Source organism: Eupeodes corollae, chromosome 2 (genome assembly GCF_945859685.1).
Source record: "Eupeodes corollae chromosome 2, idEupCoro1.1, whole genome shotgun sequence".
Taxonomy (NCBI): Eukaryota; Metazoa; Arthropoda; class Insecta; order Diptera; family Syrphidae; genus Eupeodes; species Eupeodes corollae.
In genome coordinates this window covers 9,499,218-9,518,880 of record NC_079148.1, presented here as the reverse complement: position 1 = coordinate 9,518,880, position 19,663 = coordinate 9,499,218, and the positions used below count along the sequence as shown (strand labels likewise).

Below are 19,663 nucleotides of genomic sequence, written 5' to 3'. Positions count from 1 at the left end.
CAACTGGCCCTATGTACAAAAATTGTATGACAGTATTCAGGTGTTAAGCCTTTTAAAATAATGGGGCCTGATTAAGAGGTTCGGGGCTGATTTGAAAACGATCCGACCTTTCAAATTCGACTCGTGTCGTATTTCCTCATTAACGAATTCGCTGTGAAGCGAAAATAGTTCTCCCTATATTCCAGTGATTTGACACTTTTGATTTGACTATTTCCTCCTATATTCCAGTGATTTAACATTTAAAAGCTGTTGGATTTCAACTCACCAACAAACATTTTGACATTTCAAATTCGCCTTCGAAATCGGTAATTGGTCGAATTAATAACCAAGAAGGCGAAATTGAAAGCAATAACTGAAAATTGGAAAACTCGCTAGAAAAAAGATCCGCCGCGAACTTCATAATCAGGCATAAGCTTGTATAAGAACATAAGACGAACAACCTACCACAACACCAACTTTTTAATGAATTGACTCTTTTTATCGACGAAATATTTTCAACGACGACGAAGCATTTCAAGAGCTACCAACGAATCCAACGCGCCGGATTATTTGGCCGTATTTCTTTAAAGCTGATGCGAATCGTTCGTTAGTGTGTATAGCGATTTCTACAAGACTGTTGCATATGCCACACAGCATTCGTAACAATGGACCAGTTAAAAGGCGAGTTCGTTAAACAGCTTTAAACTTTAAATTATATCGACCGTATTATAGATTTAAATAAAGACCCCATACATTTTCTGAATTTGTTGTGCTTTTTAAATTTAATTTATGAGAGTTCTTGAGAATTCACTCATTATAATTCTTGTCCTTAATATTCAATTTAATTTAAAAAAAATCCTCATAAGTTGATAGATTTTAACTGTCTCAACATCAAGTTTTGATATATGTGATTATTTTTATAATTCGAAGTTGGGATACGAAATCAGCTCACTAAAAACTTCATACACGGCCCTATCGAGGTAACCGTCGGAGCGGTTAATTGTCCGATCATTGTTCTTTGCAAAACCATGATACAATTTATTGCTATGTTGTGTCTTATCTCAGCCTTAAAAATACCGTTTTTGGTTTTCTTTAACATTTTAAAATAGGTATATTGATAGCGTTAACAGGTTAGCTTTGCAGAGGAGAGGCATTGCAGAAAAACTTATTGCTATTCTTGAAGCAGCTTATGATGGATCCAAGTGTCACGTTCTGCACGATGGTAGGTTGTCAGATGATTTTAAAATCCGAAACGGAGTCAGACAGGGCTATATTCTGTCGCCAATATTGCTTTTGTTGGTGATAAGCGATGTACGCTCAGCTCTGTCAGGTAGCGGAAGGATCCAATTGACTTTGACATCCTATTTAAAGCACTTGGATTACGCGGACGATGTTTGCTTACTCTCTCATAGGATCATGGATCTCCATCAAATGACAACAAGTGTGGAGAGAGAAGCAGAAAAATGATCAGCCTCCGAACCCGACCATCGTCTTAAGTAAATATTTTCTCGCAACCAGTGGAAAAAGTGGAGAGCTTTCAATACTTTGGAAGTCTCGAATTCGAAAAAAAACAAGACGTCATCGTTCGGTATGCTGTCGAAAATTTGAAGGAATAACTCTATTAGCTTAAGAACAAAGCTACGACTGTTTCGCACAAATGTCGAATCTGAAGCCTGATTATGTTTTGCTAGCGAGTTTGCCATTTTTCAATAATTTCGCCTTCTTCGTTTTGAATTCGATTAATTAACGAATTCGAAGGTGAATTTAAAATGTCATAATGTTTGTTGAAGAGTTGAAATCCGACAGCTTTTTTTTGCGGATTCATAGGCGAAAGAGTGTTCACTGTTTGATTTCGTGGATTTTTTCTTGATTGTAATTACATACAAAAAAACAGTTATTTTAATATTCTTATAATTTATCCACAATATAATATAAAATATTGAATAAATCACCACAAATTTCACAAATTCAATCAAAACAAAACAAAATTTGTGGTAAGCTGTCAAATTACTGGAATATTGTTAGAAAAAGTCAAACCCAAAGTATCAAATCACTGGAATGTAGGAAGAACTATTTTCGCTTCGCTGCGAGTTCGTTAATAAGGAAATACGACGTGAGTCGAATTGAAAACGATCCGCCGCGAACCTCATAATAAGGCCCCTGTGCTTCTTTATGGGTGCAACACTTCAGCCATAACAAGAAAGCTGCAAGCCTTCGTAAATAGATGACTTCGTAACATCTTAAGGATTTTCTGGCCAAATCGTATTTTAAATGAGGTCCTTCATAGAGGAACAGACCAGGAACCTATAGAATCTATAATACGAAGACGTTTAACCCGTACAAACAATCCTCTATGCAGGCCAAGACAAGACATAGTCAGGATTGTTGCGGTTTGTACCGGACATTGTCCTATAGGAGTTTATGCAGAGAAGTTGGGTATCTCTTACAACACCTTTTGCCGTAGCTGTAGTAACCAAAGAGAAAGTGAAACGATAATCCATTTCCTCTGCAAATGTCCTGCTTTGGCAAACACTAGAATGAAATACTTTGGAAAAGCATTCTTTCACGAACTTGATGAGCTATCTGAGACAAAGATTAGAGACCTAATCTTTTTTCTCAATGCGACAAAATGGCTCTAACTTAATCGCTATGAAGCTTCTCTATAAATCTATCCCTTTCAATCAAAGGTCAAACGAGTTTTTGGTATCAAAAAGGCGCAATACAGCGCTAATCAGGCTAGGTTGCCTTGAGATCGCCATTTCTACCTACCTATAATACGAAGACGTAAGTGGCAATGGATTGGACATACGCTTCGAAAAGGTAACGACTGCATTGCAGGCCAATCAATTCAGTGGAATCCGTCACACAAGAAGGAAGAAGAGCTGGACATCCGAGAAGCACATGGCGCAGGGCAGTCAAAGCGGAATCAGTGTCACAAGGAAAGATTTGAAGGGAGCTGAAACACATCTCCGGAAACCGTACACGATGGCGCGTAGACGTAGTAGAGGCCATATGCCCATTAGTCTGAGAACCTAAGTAAATAAACAAATATTTTAAAACTCAGATGTGATAAATAGATGAAAGTTATGAGACGCGATTCGAATTTAGGACAAAAATTCTTTGTGGGTCAGAAAAAAACTTAATTTTGCAGACCAGAGATATTTCAACTTTCATCTGAACTGAGTTCAAATAATATTCTTTTGATTTTCAGATTCTTTTGCAAGGCTATGAAATAAAAGTATGTGTGATTGTCTTTTGAAAAAGGGATTGACCTCAGAATATGGGCTAAGAAAATTTAAATAAAGGTTTAAGTATCAAATCATAAGCATAAATACTACAAAAGCTTAGTTTTTTTTAAAAAATCAATAGACTCAAACAATAGAATCAAAAACCAATCAAAATTAACAAAAAGTCTCAGCTAACAATTTGGTTTCTGTTTTGACAAGCACATTCATATTGTACATAAGTTAAAAAACGTTTTTGAAATACCATAAAATACAAATTAGTAGCAGATAGAAACACATCTTTTTACTTTGAATCCCTTAAATATTTCTTATTAAAGATTTAAAATACAAGCTTTTTTGTTTTTTTGTTTTTTGATGACCTCAATAAATATTATGTGTTTTTTGTTATGTACATGAAAAGATGAAAAGATACAAATTCAACAAGAACAATTTAAAGTACATAAATACGTATTTTCTTTTGTTTTATTAATATGGAAACTCTTTTGCACCATTTTGTATATTTTACTAAATATAAATTAAGCTGTTATTATAGCTTCTTTATCTTTTTGTTTTTGTTTTAGTTTTAGGGCAAATATATTTGATTTAACAAGATTTAAGATTTTTCTTTCATCGTTCGATAAAGGGTAACATTTGAAAAACTAAATGTACAACCGCAAATAAATATATAATATAGGTTTTGTATGAGAGTAAATAAGGTAACGATGCAATATTATTTAATTCTTTTTTTTTTTAATTTAAACAAATGGGTTTTTATGTTATGTATTTATGATGTTTTTTAATTTAATTTCTTTTTGTTTTTCGATGCGCAGTTGTGAGTTGTTTGTTGTGTTCTCTAATATTGTAATTTATATATGTTTTTGTTTGTTATATTTGGAATACTTTTGTTTTGTTCAATAATAATAATTGTTTAAAGTGTATTACATATTTTGTTCTTTTCTTTTGAATGAGTGTATCTATCGTGAATATCCATTTTTCCCCTAAAAGTTTATGTATATAACTTGTTGTTTTGTTTTCTTTTAGAAAATTTTGACAGTTTATTTAGTTTAATTATAGTTATTATCATTTTTGTTTTTGTTGCTTAAAATTAACTATGTGTATGGTGTATATGCATAGGTTTATTGAAGTTTTTTTTTTTGTTTTATTAATTATTTATTACAATCATTCTTTAAATCACTCTTTTCGCCTTTTTTCGTATCCTTAACTTCATCTAAATAGCCTTGTTTTTATTTATTCTTGTTTTTTGTTTTTGTATATCTATTTATTTATATATTAATCTAATCTCACATTCAGTAATCTAAAGTTTACTTTAGTAATATACATTTTTCAGTTAGGTGATTTTTGTTTTATTTTTAATTTTTATTTTGTGTATAAGTATATAATATATTTATATATGCATTTGCAAAAGTAAAGCGGACGAAAATAAAATTTCATTATTTTATATTAAATTTAAAATTTTATAGTATATAATTTTTTTTTTTTACTAAAAATTTAAACAAAAAACAGTTCGATTAAATCAAAAAATTTAAGAAAAAAGGATAAAATAAAAAACAAGAAACGTAACGATTTTATTTATAATTTTGTTTTAATTTTGTTCAATGATAATATTTAATCTAATAAAAGTAAAACTTAATTCAAATTATTTATAGAATAATTAAAAAATCTAATATTTATATAAAAATAAACGATTTATTACACCTAGTTACAAAATACAGCATGTCGTTGAACAGCATCTACTGGATCCACCTTTACTTTTTTGCCGTTGATCTAATAAAGAAAAATTAAGTACATTTTATTTATTAATTTGTTTAAATTGAATTTTATGTAATTTATATTATTATTACCTTGTGAATTGGGTTCTGGCAGATTATCACGCGGAACTAAATGCATTACAGTCGTTTTGCCCAATGGAAGTCCTAGTGCACCTAATGTTACATTGCAATGTAAAAATCTACCTTGGTATATGAGACGAAGAATTTCGGCTTTCGAAACTATTTCACGTTCCCAATCTGAAAAATTAAGAAAATGAAGATTTTTTACTGTAAGAAAATAATACTAAATCGAAATTATTTTTAAGATTTTCAGAAATTTATTTCATATTTAAATAAGAGGTTAAAGTTTAAGCTGTTTGTAGAATATAGAAAAAAAAACTTTTAAAAGGGATGTTGGAGACTAGAACAGTTTACCTTCCAAGAAAGACCAAACGACTAACACTGATTGGCTAGCTGCCAAAAAATTGAATTCGAATTAAGGCAACTTTATTGGAAAGTTGACTGGAAAGTTAGTCAATCCAAAATCTCCCCAAAGCCTAGAACGCTGCTGATGCGAAACGGAAATTCCCATATAAAATTGTCATGAGGAAATCATAAACGAAAAATTTCGCTGTGATTTTCGTTTTTCAGTACGCTGCTGAACGACGAAATGTGTCATTTTAGTGTATAGCTGTACTAGATTTCTTACTACAATTCTCCACTCTTTTCGTTCTCAATTAAATTGCCCGGTATATTAATTGCTTGCGAAATTTTGACGTTTAATTTTTGTATTAAAAAAAAAAAAATTGTTTACTCGTGACTTTCGATTTTTTGACTTTGATTTAAAATTAAAAATAAAATTGATTTGTCTAATGTATTCCAACAATACATTTCTGAATTTGAAACTCTGGATGTTGAAGATGTTATTGGTGATGTGCAAGAAGTGATGAAGACGAACAGTGAACTTCAACTTCCAAAAATATACCGAAGAAAAAAAAATTGATTTCTCTTCGGAGGAAAAAAAGAAACTGGCTTCGTTGGTCGAAGCCAGTGAAGCTATTCGGAAGTTAGAGCATAGGCTTCACGAAAATAATTCAGCCGTTGCAAGCCTCTGGAGTAATAAAGCTGCAGAAATGAAAAAACTATGTAGAAACTGCTCAACAAAATGTTAATAAATAGAATTGTTTTCCACTTTTGTTTACCAGCAGCTGACTGTCAGACCTTGTCAATTGTCAATTTGACAGCTGACAGAACTCTTTCGTTTTCATTTTGCTCTACACTTGGAGACCGCCGAAAAAATTAGTTTCACTTCAGCTGCGTACTAGGCTTAACTATCAAGTTAAGTCTACGTATGTCAAAATGACAATTCATCATGTATTTTCATGCAACTAAAAGCTGCTTGGGATCACTATAGGATTTGGGGTGGGTGCGAATTTGGTTATATGCAAAGTACTTTTTGCATTTGAGCTCTAAAATCAAAGAAATCCCCAACAAAAAAAGCAAGTCTGAACAAAAAACAGGTAAGAAATGTCAAAATCAACCATTTTTGCGTGTTTTGTATGTAAAAAAGTGAACTTCGCAAATTATTTAAAATATAATTATTACTTATTTGCACTTATCTATCAAATAAAAAAAAACGCGAGTCGAAACTCGTGCTGCGGTAATGGAAAGTTGAGCCATTTCTTTCAATACAATACTAAATACAAGTCGTGATGGACTTATAGCTTGCCTAAATAGTGTTTTCTAGACAACAATGGTTTTGACATGATAAGCTGAAGGTAGAAGTTTTTGAAGTAAGGTTCAGAGTTTGAAATGTATGACACATGAAAACTAATAAGTTGCCTTGGTGAAAAAAATCTCACCAACTAACAATAAATTCTTATGTCAAAATGACATCTGATCATGTGTTTTTCCAGTCAACTGAAAGCTGAACTTTATTGTTCTGTTATATTGTTTATTTTCTGCAGAATTACATTTAGGTACTGTTTTGTGTAAAAGGGTTCCTTTTTAAATTGGAAAAGGAATAAGTAATATTTATTTCATTACAATACTAAATACAAGTCGCGATGGACTTATACCTTGCCTAAATGTAGTTTTCTAGACAACAATGATTTTTGACACGATAAACAGAAGGTAGATTTTTTGAAGTAAGGTTCAGAGTTTGAAATTTACTTAAAAGCTAATAAGTTGCCTTGGTCACGATTTACGTTCAAAGAATGCAGTTGTCTGAACCTGCCTTTAGTGAAAACAAATATCACCAACTATTAATCATTTTTCCTTATGTCAAAATGACGTTTGATGATCCAGTCAACTGAACTTTATAACTTTATCATCTGTGTTAAAAAGTTAACTGTCAACTTTGATAAGGAATAATTATTATTTTATAATCATAGCTTTTGTAAGGAGTTCTTCTTGTAGATAATAAATTAAGCTTAAGATTAATAAAGAAAAGTTGTAATGTATATTAATTTTAAGTTTGTAATTATTGACATTTAAAAAATCAAGTAGAACTCGATTTGCTTCATATGAAGTATTTTATGTTCTGAACCGGTCCAATTGCAGTTTTCGGTTTTTTCAAATTCAACCATATTTGAAATTGCATTTTTCGCGTTCCTTCAAATTCAACCATAGTTGAATCAGCTGTTCTGTCAGATGCACACATATACCTTACATTTTTGGATTACTTTACCTTTTTGACATAATCGCAGTTTTGGATCAGGTGCTCTTTTACACGTAACCACAAACAAAAAGATATCTGGGTACCTTATCTGTCTGAGATTAAAGTTAAGAAAAAGAACAGACTCAACGCATTTGTTGTTTCTCAGTATTAAGTGTCAATATTTTTGAATGTTTTCGATATTTGAAGTGTTGCCAAGTGACATTTTACTATTTAAATTGCCTTTTAAACTGTTTGATGTTAAAACTACAAAATGGAGGTATGAACTTTTTTTCCTGAGGAAATTTATCCTAAACAACATCAATGACATTTAGGAAGTAAATGTCATTTCATTCTTCAAATGGCTGTCATATTTTATTAATATTGCAATCAATCGATGCATAAAACCAACAATTGGTCGCTCATACTGTACCTTCCCATAATTTTTTAAACTCTATTTTCAAGTTTTTTTTGTATTACTTAATTTAAATGTCATTCCTTCAAAACCATGTATACACAAATGAATGTGGTTTCAACATGAATTAATCTACATAGCATAATAACCAGCTTTAGACTTAATTCAACAACCAACAAACCAAATGGCATTGACCATGAATGACATGACAGACACTCAAATAGCAGCATGGCGCAATTATACTTAATGTCAATTAACTTGAAAGCCTATTAAAGACTTGACGAACTTCTAAGAAATTTGCATTATTTGTTCTGCTATAAAATGTACAAACATAGTTGTGGGGTACTTGTAAGTGAATTGAAATGAAAATCCTACTTAACCGTATTATCTGTGTTAGCCTTAAATTTATAATTTTATATGAATGATAAGTTTTTTTTTCTTTCTTCTTGGAAGTTAATTATAATTTTTTTGTATTTAAAATTAGTGATTTCACCTGATATGATATTTTTCCATTTAGTTTACTTAATTCACACGAAGACTGTTCAGATTAAAGTAACATTTTAATAAAATAAGGAAGCAAGTGGAAAAGAATCGGTGCCAAAAAGTAAATGTAAACATTTTTCACCCATGAGTTTTGAAAGTTAAAAAAATATGTCAATTATGCTAATGAATCAGATGACAGATTTAAGGCCCGATTACATCTCTGGATATTTAAAAATGAAAGTTGAACCTTGAAAAAATAATTTGGCCTAGTTTATATTTCAGAGATTTCCGGAAATTTTCTCAGCAGGGTTGACACTTGACAGGACATAAGAATAAAATGTAAACAGAACTCTCCACTAGAAGTCAACTGGAGAATGATGCATGGAGTCGTGTTAAATTTATTTTCAGGTGTTTGACATCGTATGTCATCTATATTTCTGTGATTGTCAAAATCTTTCAAATTTTAGGAACATTAACTTGTGAAATTATTAATATTGAAAATTCATAAATTTCAAAATGGCGACCGACCAGGATCCATTTTGATGCGCGGAAAGTAAGTGTGTATGTGTAAAATTGTTTAAGACTAATATACGAGCAATCAATTTAGTCTCAATTTCAGGTTAAAAGCACATTATTAGATTAAAGCTAAACCTCCACTATTCTTTAACCTTGTTTTTTCTTTTTGAAAGAAAATTCAATTCAAATGAAGAAATGAACCATAAAATGTATGTTAATTTCCAATTATGAGCTTATCGATGATATCACTGATTTTTGTGTGTAATTTAAGAATATAATATTCAACTTAGCGTAGTCAAGGTTTTAACGCACGTCATTTGAAAAGTGCGTTAGAAGTGCCAAAAATTGTTTATTTAGCACATACAAAATAAGATGTATAAATAAAATAAACTGTGCTAATTATTTATGTAAATAATTTTTATTTTCATTTCTCAATGTTTTTTTTTATTAATTTGAGATTAGAAGTGAAACCTTGAGAATTTAAGCTTTGGGGTTTGGCATTTTAGGGTTCATTCAAAGTAATGATGTTGTGATAAAATGATAAAAAGCATTTTGTTTCTTGTTTTGTGTCTGACTTGTTTTTAAAAAACAACCATCTTACTTCTTTTGCAGACTTCCAATGGTTAGTTCATTTTCTAAATAAAGTTAACTATTGTTGTTATGTCAAATCAATTGTTCAAGTTTCATTGTTACGAACTGTTAAAAGTTTTCGAAAGAAGTCCAATAGTTGAAAATTCGGAATTTTTTATCAATTGTTCGTTTATACTGTTGATTGATTTTGTCCAAATATTAGACACATTTTTGGTAGAAAATCTTTTTTCTGTCACTTTTGACAGATGAAATTGTGGGTTTATATGATTGATAGATAATTGGTTAAAATTGTACACAGAACATCTGCCAATATTGAGAGGTATTCCAAATGTGTAAACTAAGCTTAAGAAACGTCACTACTTTCTGGTTGGGATTTGATTTTTCATTGCGCGAAAAATAACAATGCTTTTGAAAAAGAAGTGAAAAAAGCGTGTCGAGCAAGCGCGTTTAAAAAAAAATTGTATTTAGACGTGTTCATGCGACTGCAAGAAGTCGGCCGATTTTTAGATACAAAAATTGGCGACGATTGGCTGAACATTTTTTTTCTGTCACTTTTGACAGATGAAATTGTGGGTTTATATGATTGATAGATAATTGGTTAAAATTGTGCATAGAACATCTGCTAATATTGAGAGGTATTCCAAATGTGTAAACTTAGCTTAAGAAACGTCACTACTTTCTGGTTGGGATTTGATTTTTCATTGCGCGAAAAATATCGATGTTTTTGAAAAAGAAGTGAAAAAAACGGGTCGAGCAAGCGCGTTTAAAAAATGGTATTTAGACGTGTTCATGCGACTGCAAGAAGTCGGCCGATTTTTATATACAAAAATTGGCGACGATTGGCTGAACATTTTTTTTCTGTCACTTTTGACAGATGAAATTGTGGGTTTATATGATTGATAGATAATAATTGGTTAAAATTGTGCACAGAACATCTGCCAATATTGAGAGGTATTTCAAATGTGTAAACTAAGCTTAAGAAACGTCACTACTTTCTGGTTGCGAATTGATTTTTCATTGCGCGAGAAATATCGATGTTTTTGAAAAATTTACATACAGAATATTGGATGTCGTTATGCAGACTGACATCGTTGCGTGCATTTAATTATCTTAAATTATGTTTATTCATATTTATTTTAATTGTGCGTTGACTGTCAAAGCACCAGGATGTATTAATTTTCTACAGCAACTAACTTCAACAATTGACGACTCATGCTATGCACTTTGCATGCTGAACGAACAACAAGGAAATTAATGGAAACAACGCTGAACGCAGCGCCCAACAAAACATAAATATCTATATGAAAAGAGAAGTAGCTACAACATATTCTGTTGTGTTCCATCAAAGAAGATATGACTCAACAACAATATAGTTTTATATGGTAAATAATACTTTATTGGGTATAAATGGTGTATCAACCGCCCACCATTATAAACATCATCATCATGGCGCTGCTGTCGCTGCTGTTGTTGCTGCTATGTCACATAGAAGACCTGGCCTTGACAGTCTTTCTTTGTTTCAAAATAATTTGTTTTCATTCTTTTTTTCGTTTAAATCATGAAATAAATGTTTTAAAAACATTTCATAGGCATATTTAAAATAAAATGTCAAACAGAGCGAGAGCAAAAACCAACGCAAAAAGAAAAACACACAAATTAAGAAAACCCAAAGGCGGAAATATAGAAAAACTTGTTTGTTATATTACTGTAAATATTTTGTACTAATGACGGTATTCAACAGAAATGCAATGTGTATACAATATGTTTACATTTACATTCCTTACATTACAATAAAATCAGATTAAATTGATTGTAAAAAAATGTAAGGTTTTATGTTTATTTATATCTGCCCTCGGGTTTCTCTTAGCTACACATTTAAAATAATAATCTACTTAATTACAACATGAATTAAATGACTAGAGAAAGTTTGACGGACTGTCATTCTTTAGTTTATTTTTTTATTCTCTGGCTATTAATGAACACACGTAGACGAGACGTTTATACCAAAGAAGTTGATTAACCTTCCAAGGGCAAGATAACGATGTGTAAAAGTTGTGCTTTTAAGGGACTTCAATGACAGAAGAACTGTTTGTTTTCACTTTAACGTAAAGTTTCGTTATGTGTCATAATAATTTATATTCGTTGTTTAGTTACTTTCGGATCTTCGTTAAATTTTGTTTGTTTTTACTAAGTTATTAAACGAAGAACTTAAACAAGTTATTAAACGAAGAACTTAAACAAGTTATTAATCGAAGAACTTTTATAAAAATGCCTTTAGTAGGATGCCTTCTGTCAGTTTTAATTCTTCGTTCAATGTTTCTTGTTTATATTGAAGCTGACAATGTAGCAAACAAAAATTTGATAAAAATGGCACTTAGAGTCTTAAACAAGGTTAGCAGATAACAATAGATACTCAAACAAAATGGCGCTCGAACTGAACGAACCTACCATTCGCTTTTATAAGGCTATTGAACCAGCCCACAGAAATGTCAAAATGTCAAAACTTTTTATTCGCCACCAGGATTATCTTCGCACCATACACAAAAATGTTGCTTATTGACAAAATCATTTAACCAGAAATCAGCTTCATCAATTAACACCTTAAAATGGACGAAGTGCTGAATGAACTTCGCGAACAGATTTATGTTTTTCAAAGTTAATTTCCACAATTTGGAAGCGTTGTTCTGGTGATAAACGATTCATACTGAATTGGTTAACCTTACGGGACAGCAAAATATGACATTCTCAACTGTCAAAACATAGATTACAACCATGCAGATAAAAACACCCATATACCTAACGAAACCATTCAGAACCACAAGAGTTCTTTTAATTAAACTGACGTAAGCAAATTGAAACAGAAGGCTTCGGAAACAAACTTGTAGGACAAATTTTGTTGCTTAAGACACAGAGTGATTTGATTTTGAAATACTCGTAAGTCACGATAAAAATGTTGTTTCTTCTTTTCAAAACATTTCAATATTAAATGTCAAATAAAGTAGTTACTTTTTTAGATAAAATAGTGATGCCAAACTTTATTTCGTATTTACACGATGTGTGCTGCTTTAATGTCAAATGGAAACAAGTATGGTAACCTTGTTTAAGACATTCTAAATTTCATGAATTATATTCACTTTCACTATTATTTAAAACATTTCAACAACATTTAGAAACTTCACACTCTTTCCCTATATCTAATCTATTCATCTGTCAAATATGTATCATGCAGCATTGAAATGCCTTTAAATATAATAAAATAAATAAAAATGATTTTTGCATTTCTCCTTCTGTCAAACCAAACAAAAAATTTATAAATTAAACATTTTTCTACACTGAAATTTGAATTTCTTTCATCGCTTTTATTATAAAATGCAGAAAGTAATTGATTTGGATTTGGATGGAGCCCAAAAACGAATCATATACATTTTTATATGACTTTTGGTAAATTTTATCTAGAACATGCAGATTTCCACTGAAAAAATAATTGTTTACAAAATTTGTGAATTTATTTGTTATTCTTTTGTATTTTTTTATTTGTTGCTATTGCATTTTATCATTTCGCATTTTCTTTGTAATAAACATGGTATTTGATTAAGCTTTATCATTTTTAAAGTAATTGAATTATAAACATAAATATGTGAGTCGATGCAAAAATTGAATGTTTTGACATTTTGTTTGCGTTTTGCTTTTATTTGTTTGATTAATGGATTCTATTTCAATTGCGAACGTGAAATATTATTAAAAATGATTAATCTAGAATATGGGTGGGTGTGTAAGTTTCTTTGTGGTTTTTCCTTACTGCGACGAAATAATTTGAAAAAAAAAATGTAAACTAGGGCTTAAGTTGCGTTGAATGTGAATATCTAAATAGGTGTCCGTAATATGTCACAGTGACAGTCGCGTTCAATTTTTTTTCCTTAAACAGAAAATCAAAAGGTGAATGTTTTCAATGTTATAAGCATTCAATTAAATTTATATCTTAAAGACTTTCACAACCCGCAAGATTTGAATTTGTGGCTGTTTGTTAATTTATGGCAAGAGGCAGGGCTCATAATAATAACATACTTATACGATTTTGGCTGCTCTTAACCGCCATTTTGTTTTGATGACATCTGTCAAATCTTTAGTTTATTATATTCAGTTACTTATGCCAAACTATCATAGTAAGTTATACTTTTGAATACCGGGTTTTAGTTTAGGTTAGGTTAGGTTAACGTGACTGCGTATTTAGAATCCACAAACTTAAGCCGGCACCCAACATAGATGAATGTTAAATTGCTGCGCCATCTCCATAAGAGACGACGATCGACAATCAAGGGCCGTTTGAGATTTGGTTGAGAGACCGTCAAGAGATTTAATAGCAGCCTGACTGTCAGAGAAGATGCGGAAGTTTTTTCCAAATTGGGGTTTAGGAATAGTGTAAACTATGTACTTTGGTATAGAACCAAAGAGGTCCAAAATGATTAAGTGCCCCACATTGTTGTTGGTCCATTGAGATGAGGCGTTGAGTCTTATAGCTGTACTCGCTGCCACTTGTTTACTAAAGATGTCGAGGGATGTAAGATGGAGGAGAGTGGCTAACGCTGTTGAGGGTGTGGTTCTCAATGCTCCACTTATGCAGAGACATGCAGTGCGTTGGACTCTGCTGAGTTTGTCATAGTATGTGACTTTCTTCAGTGCAGTCCACCATACTGCGACCCCGTACATAATTATTGGTCGGATGACCGATGTGTATAGCCAGTAGGTTATGCGAGGTTGAAAACACCATTCGCTTCCTATGGCTTTCTTGCAAAGGAAAAAAGCTGCTGTAGCTTTTTTTAACTATTTCCTGAATATTAGATTTCCAACTTAATTTGTTGTCCAATATCAGACCAAGATATTTGGCTTTATTGGTAAAAATTAGTGGACCACCTTTTATTGAAGGAGGTATACAATTACTGGGATCTTGTATTTCCGTGTAAATTTCCCAACTATAATAGACTTAACCGAAAGTAAGCTAATGTCAAAACCGAACGAAAAGTTATCAGAAGTTATCGTCAAAACAAAAAGTAACCATAATGGATTCAAGTAACTTAAGCAAATTTGACATTTGCTTACGCTCGAGCCATTTAAATGGAAATTTAACGAAACTGAGCAGAACGTCTATTATGGTTAGTGACATATAAGGCTGCGTATTGGTTTGTAGTGGATATTAATTTATTCACCTAATACTCAATCGCGTTAACAAAGTTGCATCGCATCATATATAAGTTGCTTGTTTGAACGCGGCCATTCTTACTTTCAATTAATGAACGCGACCATTATTTACTTTCAATTAATGAACGCTTCCGATCTCGAATATTCTGAACGCATACTAAATCAGAATGTTTTTGGTTCCCTCCTTGCTATCTCTTCCTTGTAAAAACTTTATAATCATTACTTATTAGAATATTCTCGTCTGTCTTGTGTGCTGGATGCTAATATAACAAAGCTCCCAACCTATAAAACTCAAAACTTATTTTAAATATAATAAAGTTAAAGTTATTTACTTGTGTTTCAGTTATTAATGATTTATTATATGGTGTTATTAAAATAATAGCAATAACAAGCTATAGGTTCGTTCCTTTAAGCTGGCTTAAGCTCGGTTAAGTCTATTATAGTTGGGCCTTAAGTCCGCAGTGATCAGACCATCTAGTGAGCATATTGAGTGCGTTTTGGAGGAGGTCTCTCAGTGTATTAGGATGTTCTCCTGTGACGGCGATAACAACATCATCGGCATACGCAACCACTCCGTAGTCTTCCCTCTCAAGGGATATTAGTAGTTCGTTAACCACTATGTTTCACAAGAGAGGGGATAGAACACCACCTTGCGGAGTGCCTCTACCGACAGACCTTTTCGTACAAAAATCCCCTAACTTAGAGTTGATGATCCTGCTGTTTAACATTAGATTAATCAACTCAGAAGTAATAGCGGATGTGTCAAGGTTGTTGAAAGCGCCCTCAATATCCAGGAAAGCCATCATGCTATATTTCTTTTCTTCTAGGGAGTATTCGATAGTTCTTACCAGAGTGTGCAAGGCTGTTTCTACCTATTTCCCTTTGCAGTAAGCATGCTGAGACATCGAACGTCTCTTATCAATGCTATTCCGTACATGGATATCAATCAATCTTTCCAGAGCTTTGAGAATGAATGATGATATGCTAATAGGTGTTAGATCTTTAGGGTTGACATGCGAGCATTTGCCCGCCTTGGGAATGAGGTATATAGACCAGATCTAGACAACTTTTATAGATCATCTCAATGATGGGCAATGTTATGTCAATGGTAAGTTGTAGCAAAGCTGGTACGATTTGATCTGGACCTAGAGATTCATAAGGTTCGAAACTATTCAGAGCCAATGTCAATTTTTCTTTTGTAACAAGACCTTGAGGAAAAGTTAAGTTAATACCCGACCCAGGACGGTTTGTTGCTATCTGGGAAGTGGGTGTCTAGTAGCAGGTTTAGCGTTTCTTCGCAAGAGCTAGTCCATGAATTATCTGACTTTTTAAGAGAACTAGTCATGGTTGGATTTGTCGAGAGAATCTTCCGTATCCTTGATGCTTCCGAGGATTCTCTTGGGTATAATACCGGGCTTAAATTATACATTTTTATTTTAAAAATGAGTTAGGAACAATTGGCTGCAAAAATCATTGCCAGCGAACGAGGCAACTTTTTGGATGAAAATAGGGTATTTTGCGCATTTTGTTTCAGAAGTACTGAAAAATAAATCCAGATAATTGAGATCAGTGTAAGCAATCATTTTTGTAAATCTATTAATATCAAAATGGCGGCTGTGCAGCGTTTTTGCTATGACATGACATTTCTTTTATTTTTAAGGCCAACGGCCTCACTGACAGTTCCCGAAATTTGCTAAGCATAACGACATGAGCGCGACCAACGAACGACGAATGACTTAAGAAATGTGAGTTTATATAAGTTTGAGAACATATTTCCACACAAATTCTTAACAAAACGTAAATAATATAATATACATTATAGATAACAATATGATTTATGATGCATACTTTTACTTTTCAATATCATATATTAAAAAATTTAAGAAAACAAATTTATTCGTCGCGAAAAAAATTGAAGTTAATACGAACTAAAAATAAAAAAAAAAAAAGGTCTTAAAGGTGAATATACAACAGGTTCTCGCTAAAATATACCTAAATCGAAAATTAAAACGAAAATCAAGGGCGAGCATTTGAAAAATGTCACATTTCTCACTTTATGGCACATTATAAGCCATAAATTGTGTTTATACTTTTTCTTGGAAAACAGTGCTGCCAAACTTCACTTATTATTTACAAAAATAGATTGAATAATGGGAGTTATAATTAAATATAAAAAGATCAGATTTTTCTTGGAAAACAGTGCTGCCAAACGTCACTTCTTATTTACATAATTAGATTAAATTGTGGCATTTATGATAAAATACAAAAAACAAGATCAGAAATATTAAGTACAATGACAATTACTTAAGCAGGATACAAAAGTTATTCGTAACGTATTTAAAAGTTATTGAAGAAAGTTGCTTTTATGGGATTGTATAACATGTACTTAATTTTTAACCTCAAAACTCCCAATATAAATAACAAGGTGATATAATTATTATTCTAGCACCAAAATCGTAAGAAAAGATTTTAATTTTATTTTTGCATTAATATTCATTCGTATGTAAATTTTTTTTATTTTGAATTCCTTAAAATAAATTCGATAAAGTTATATTTATGATCGAAATATTTTTTTATAGCACACATTTGTTTCGATTCATTTCATTTTTATTTTTAACTTATTAACTGAAATTTACTCGAATCACGTAATCAAGGCATAAGAATAAAATTTCAATAAATATTTATTCCGGTTTCTTCTAAATTCGGTAGCTTATCGTGTATCAGATATCAATTAGTGATGACGATGCCTGTTTCTATAAAAACAAAACACACCTCTTAAAATTCAAGTCCTCATATTGTTGCCATTTTTTTTTTTCGTATTCAACAATTATCCGAGTAGATAGAAAAATAATAAAATAAACATTATTTTTATTAGAGTTTAAATGGCAACATTTAGAATTCTAGGCTATACAAACCAAAGCTATTCTGCAAAGCAAAAAGTATAACGGGTGTTCTTTTTATGGAGGTAAAGAACTTTAAGTTGGCAGCACTATTTTAAACTGACGGCCATTTTGTCAGGGGTCAAGTGATTTATGGCTAAATCACAAACACGGGTCAGGTTCGGCTTCGTCTGCGTTACGGTGGGCCTTCTTCGAGGTTGATTTGAATGACATTTCTATTATTTCATCCCTCCAAAGAGCATATATTTTGTTTGTTGACATTTTTTTACAGCTGTTGAGCTGTCAGACAAAGCAAATGAACTAGAGCTTCCGTTTGAAATACCATTACATTACATTACGTTCTTTTCCTTACGATTGTCAAACGAAACGTGAGGTCGAAGCTCCATTGTGATAGAATGCATTGAACTCGTAAACGTCAGGTGAAGCAGAAGCTGAAGAGTGCTTATGATTCAGCCATTAATTTTCGTTTGGTTTGACATTTCAAGAATTGAAGCCACAGAATTAACTTCGGTAAATGCGAAAAAAACAACATTGCCGTGTGTTCAGCTATGAAGCTCAGTTTTAGTTGAATGGATACGTCAAAAAACAAAGCTGGTGGTTATAACCTCAAATGATGGAAAACGTCATTGAAAGATTACATCCAAGCAATCATCATATTTAAATCATGAAGTGAACTTTTTTCTTCTCCATTTAAGTTCTCTAAAAAACACCCTTTACAAATCAAAGCTACTCCACAATGCAAAATATAATATACTTCTCTAGATTAAGCAATTGGGTGCGAGAACTCTCTTTATAGACATAATAATAAAAACGTACCTATTTGAGCGAAGCAAAAGCAAAACAATTCGTCAAAAATTAAAATGTTTTATTTTTTTTTCGCGCGAAATTAGTATTCTGAACGAGGAACGCGTGCGATGCTTTGTTATTGTGATTTATTCCCTCGCTCGCTTGCTCTGCGAATATTGTTTCACTTCGCCCATAGATGTCGTTATATTATATATAGTTACTCGTAGGTATAAAAGTCGGCATTTGGCAGCGGCATGGCATTGGCACATGGCACTCCTCCTATTCTGGGTTTGGGGTTGAATTGGTGTTCCAAGCTATAGTGGTATAGTGAGTTATTTAGAGTACGTTTGCGGGTTGTGGGTTTGGAAGGAAGGCAGTGCGGCACAGTAGGTAGGTATATCGGGACCGGGACAAAAATTTTAATGCGCTCAAAACGTGTATATGGTAATTTCGTGTGAATAAATGGAGACCGACCCACTAAGGCGGAATACAAACAACGAAATCTCTTAAATGCTCCATTACACTTTTGTTGACAGTGCGGGCACTGCTTTATACCTACTATACCTACTTAGGTATACAGCAGACAGAATTAAACGGTAGCCAGGAAAAGCCTATAGTCGATATAAATGGTAGGTAGTTGTAGTTATACAATATAGGCGGACACCTGGTTGATTAATTTTTTTTTTGCTGTTGCTTTTCTAACCAGGTGATGTCACGACGACAACGCCGCCGACGACAACGATGAGAACTATGAAAGAAGACCATCAGGACAACGACGACGGCGAACGACGACGATGGGATTTAATGGAAGGCAAAAGGATTTAGTTATTCTGATGTTTTGTGAGTCAGCAGGAGAAAAGTAGAGAATTTGTCGTTCTTTTTTTCCACACCATTTAGTCGTTCGTGTGACAGTCATGGTGGCTCTCAAGGAATTTAAAATAGCCCCCAGATAAAAGGGTGATGACCGCAAATAAATTTAATAGTTCACTAAGTGATGTATTTTCCTTATTTTTTTTCAGGGAAATTGTGGTTTGCTATAATGTTTGTGATAACTTGAAAGATCTACTCAGAATTAAGTGTCAATGACCTTGTTTATTAAAAAAAAGGTTGACAGAGAAAATGTAATGAACATATTTTTTCTAAGAAAT

The 19,663-nt window shown here is 32.2% G+C and overlaps 2 protein-coding genes and 1 long non-coding RNA gene across 4 annotated transcripts in view; 1 reads left to right on the top strand and 2 right to left on the bottom strand.

Moving 5' to 3' along the window:
- LOC129945513 (cathepsin B) overlaps positions 1–19,663 on the bottom strand; it is a 112,970-nt gene that overhangs the window by 31,416 nt on the left and 61,891 nt on the right. The window lies entirely within an intron of this gene.
- LOC129945514 (ubiquitin-like protein 3) overlaps positions 3,994–19,663 on the bottom strand; it is a 190,742-nt gene continuing 175,072 nt past the window's right edge. For both annotated transcript variants that reach the window (XM_056055302.1, XM_056055301.1), the window contains 2 exons: positions 5,066–5,230; positions 3,994–4,988 (listed from right to left, as the gene is read on the bottom strand). In XM_056055302.1, coding sequence (XP_055911277.1) covers positions 4,924–4,988; positions 5,066–5,230 — 230 coding nt within the window. In that variant the 3' untranslated portion in view covers positions 3,994–4,923. The remainder of the gene's footprint in view (positions 4,989–5,065; positions 5,231–19,663) is intronic.
- On the top strand, positions 18,736–19,506 carry LOC129945515 (uncharacterized). Its single transcript, XR_008781498.1, has 2 exons — positions 18,736–19,144; positions 19,222–19,506. It is a non-coding gene; the product is annotated as an uncharacterized LOC129945515 (long non-coding RNA).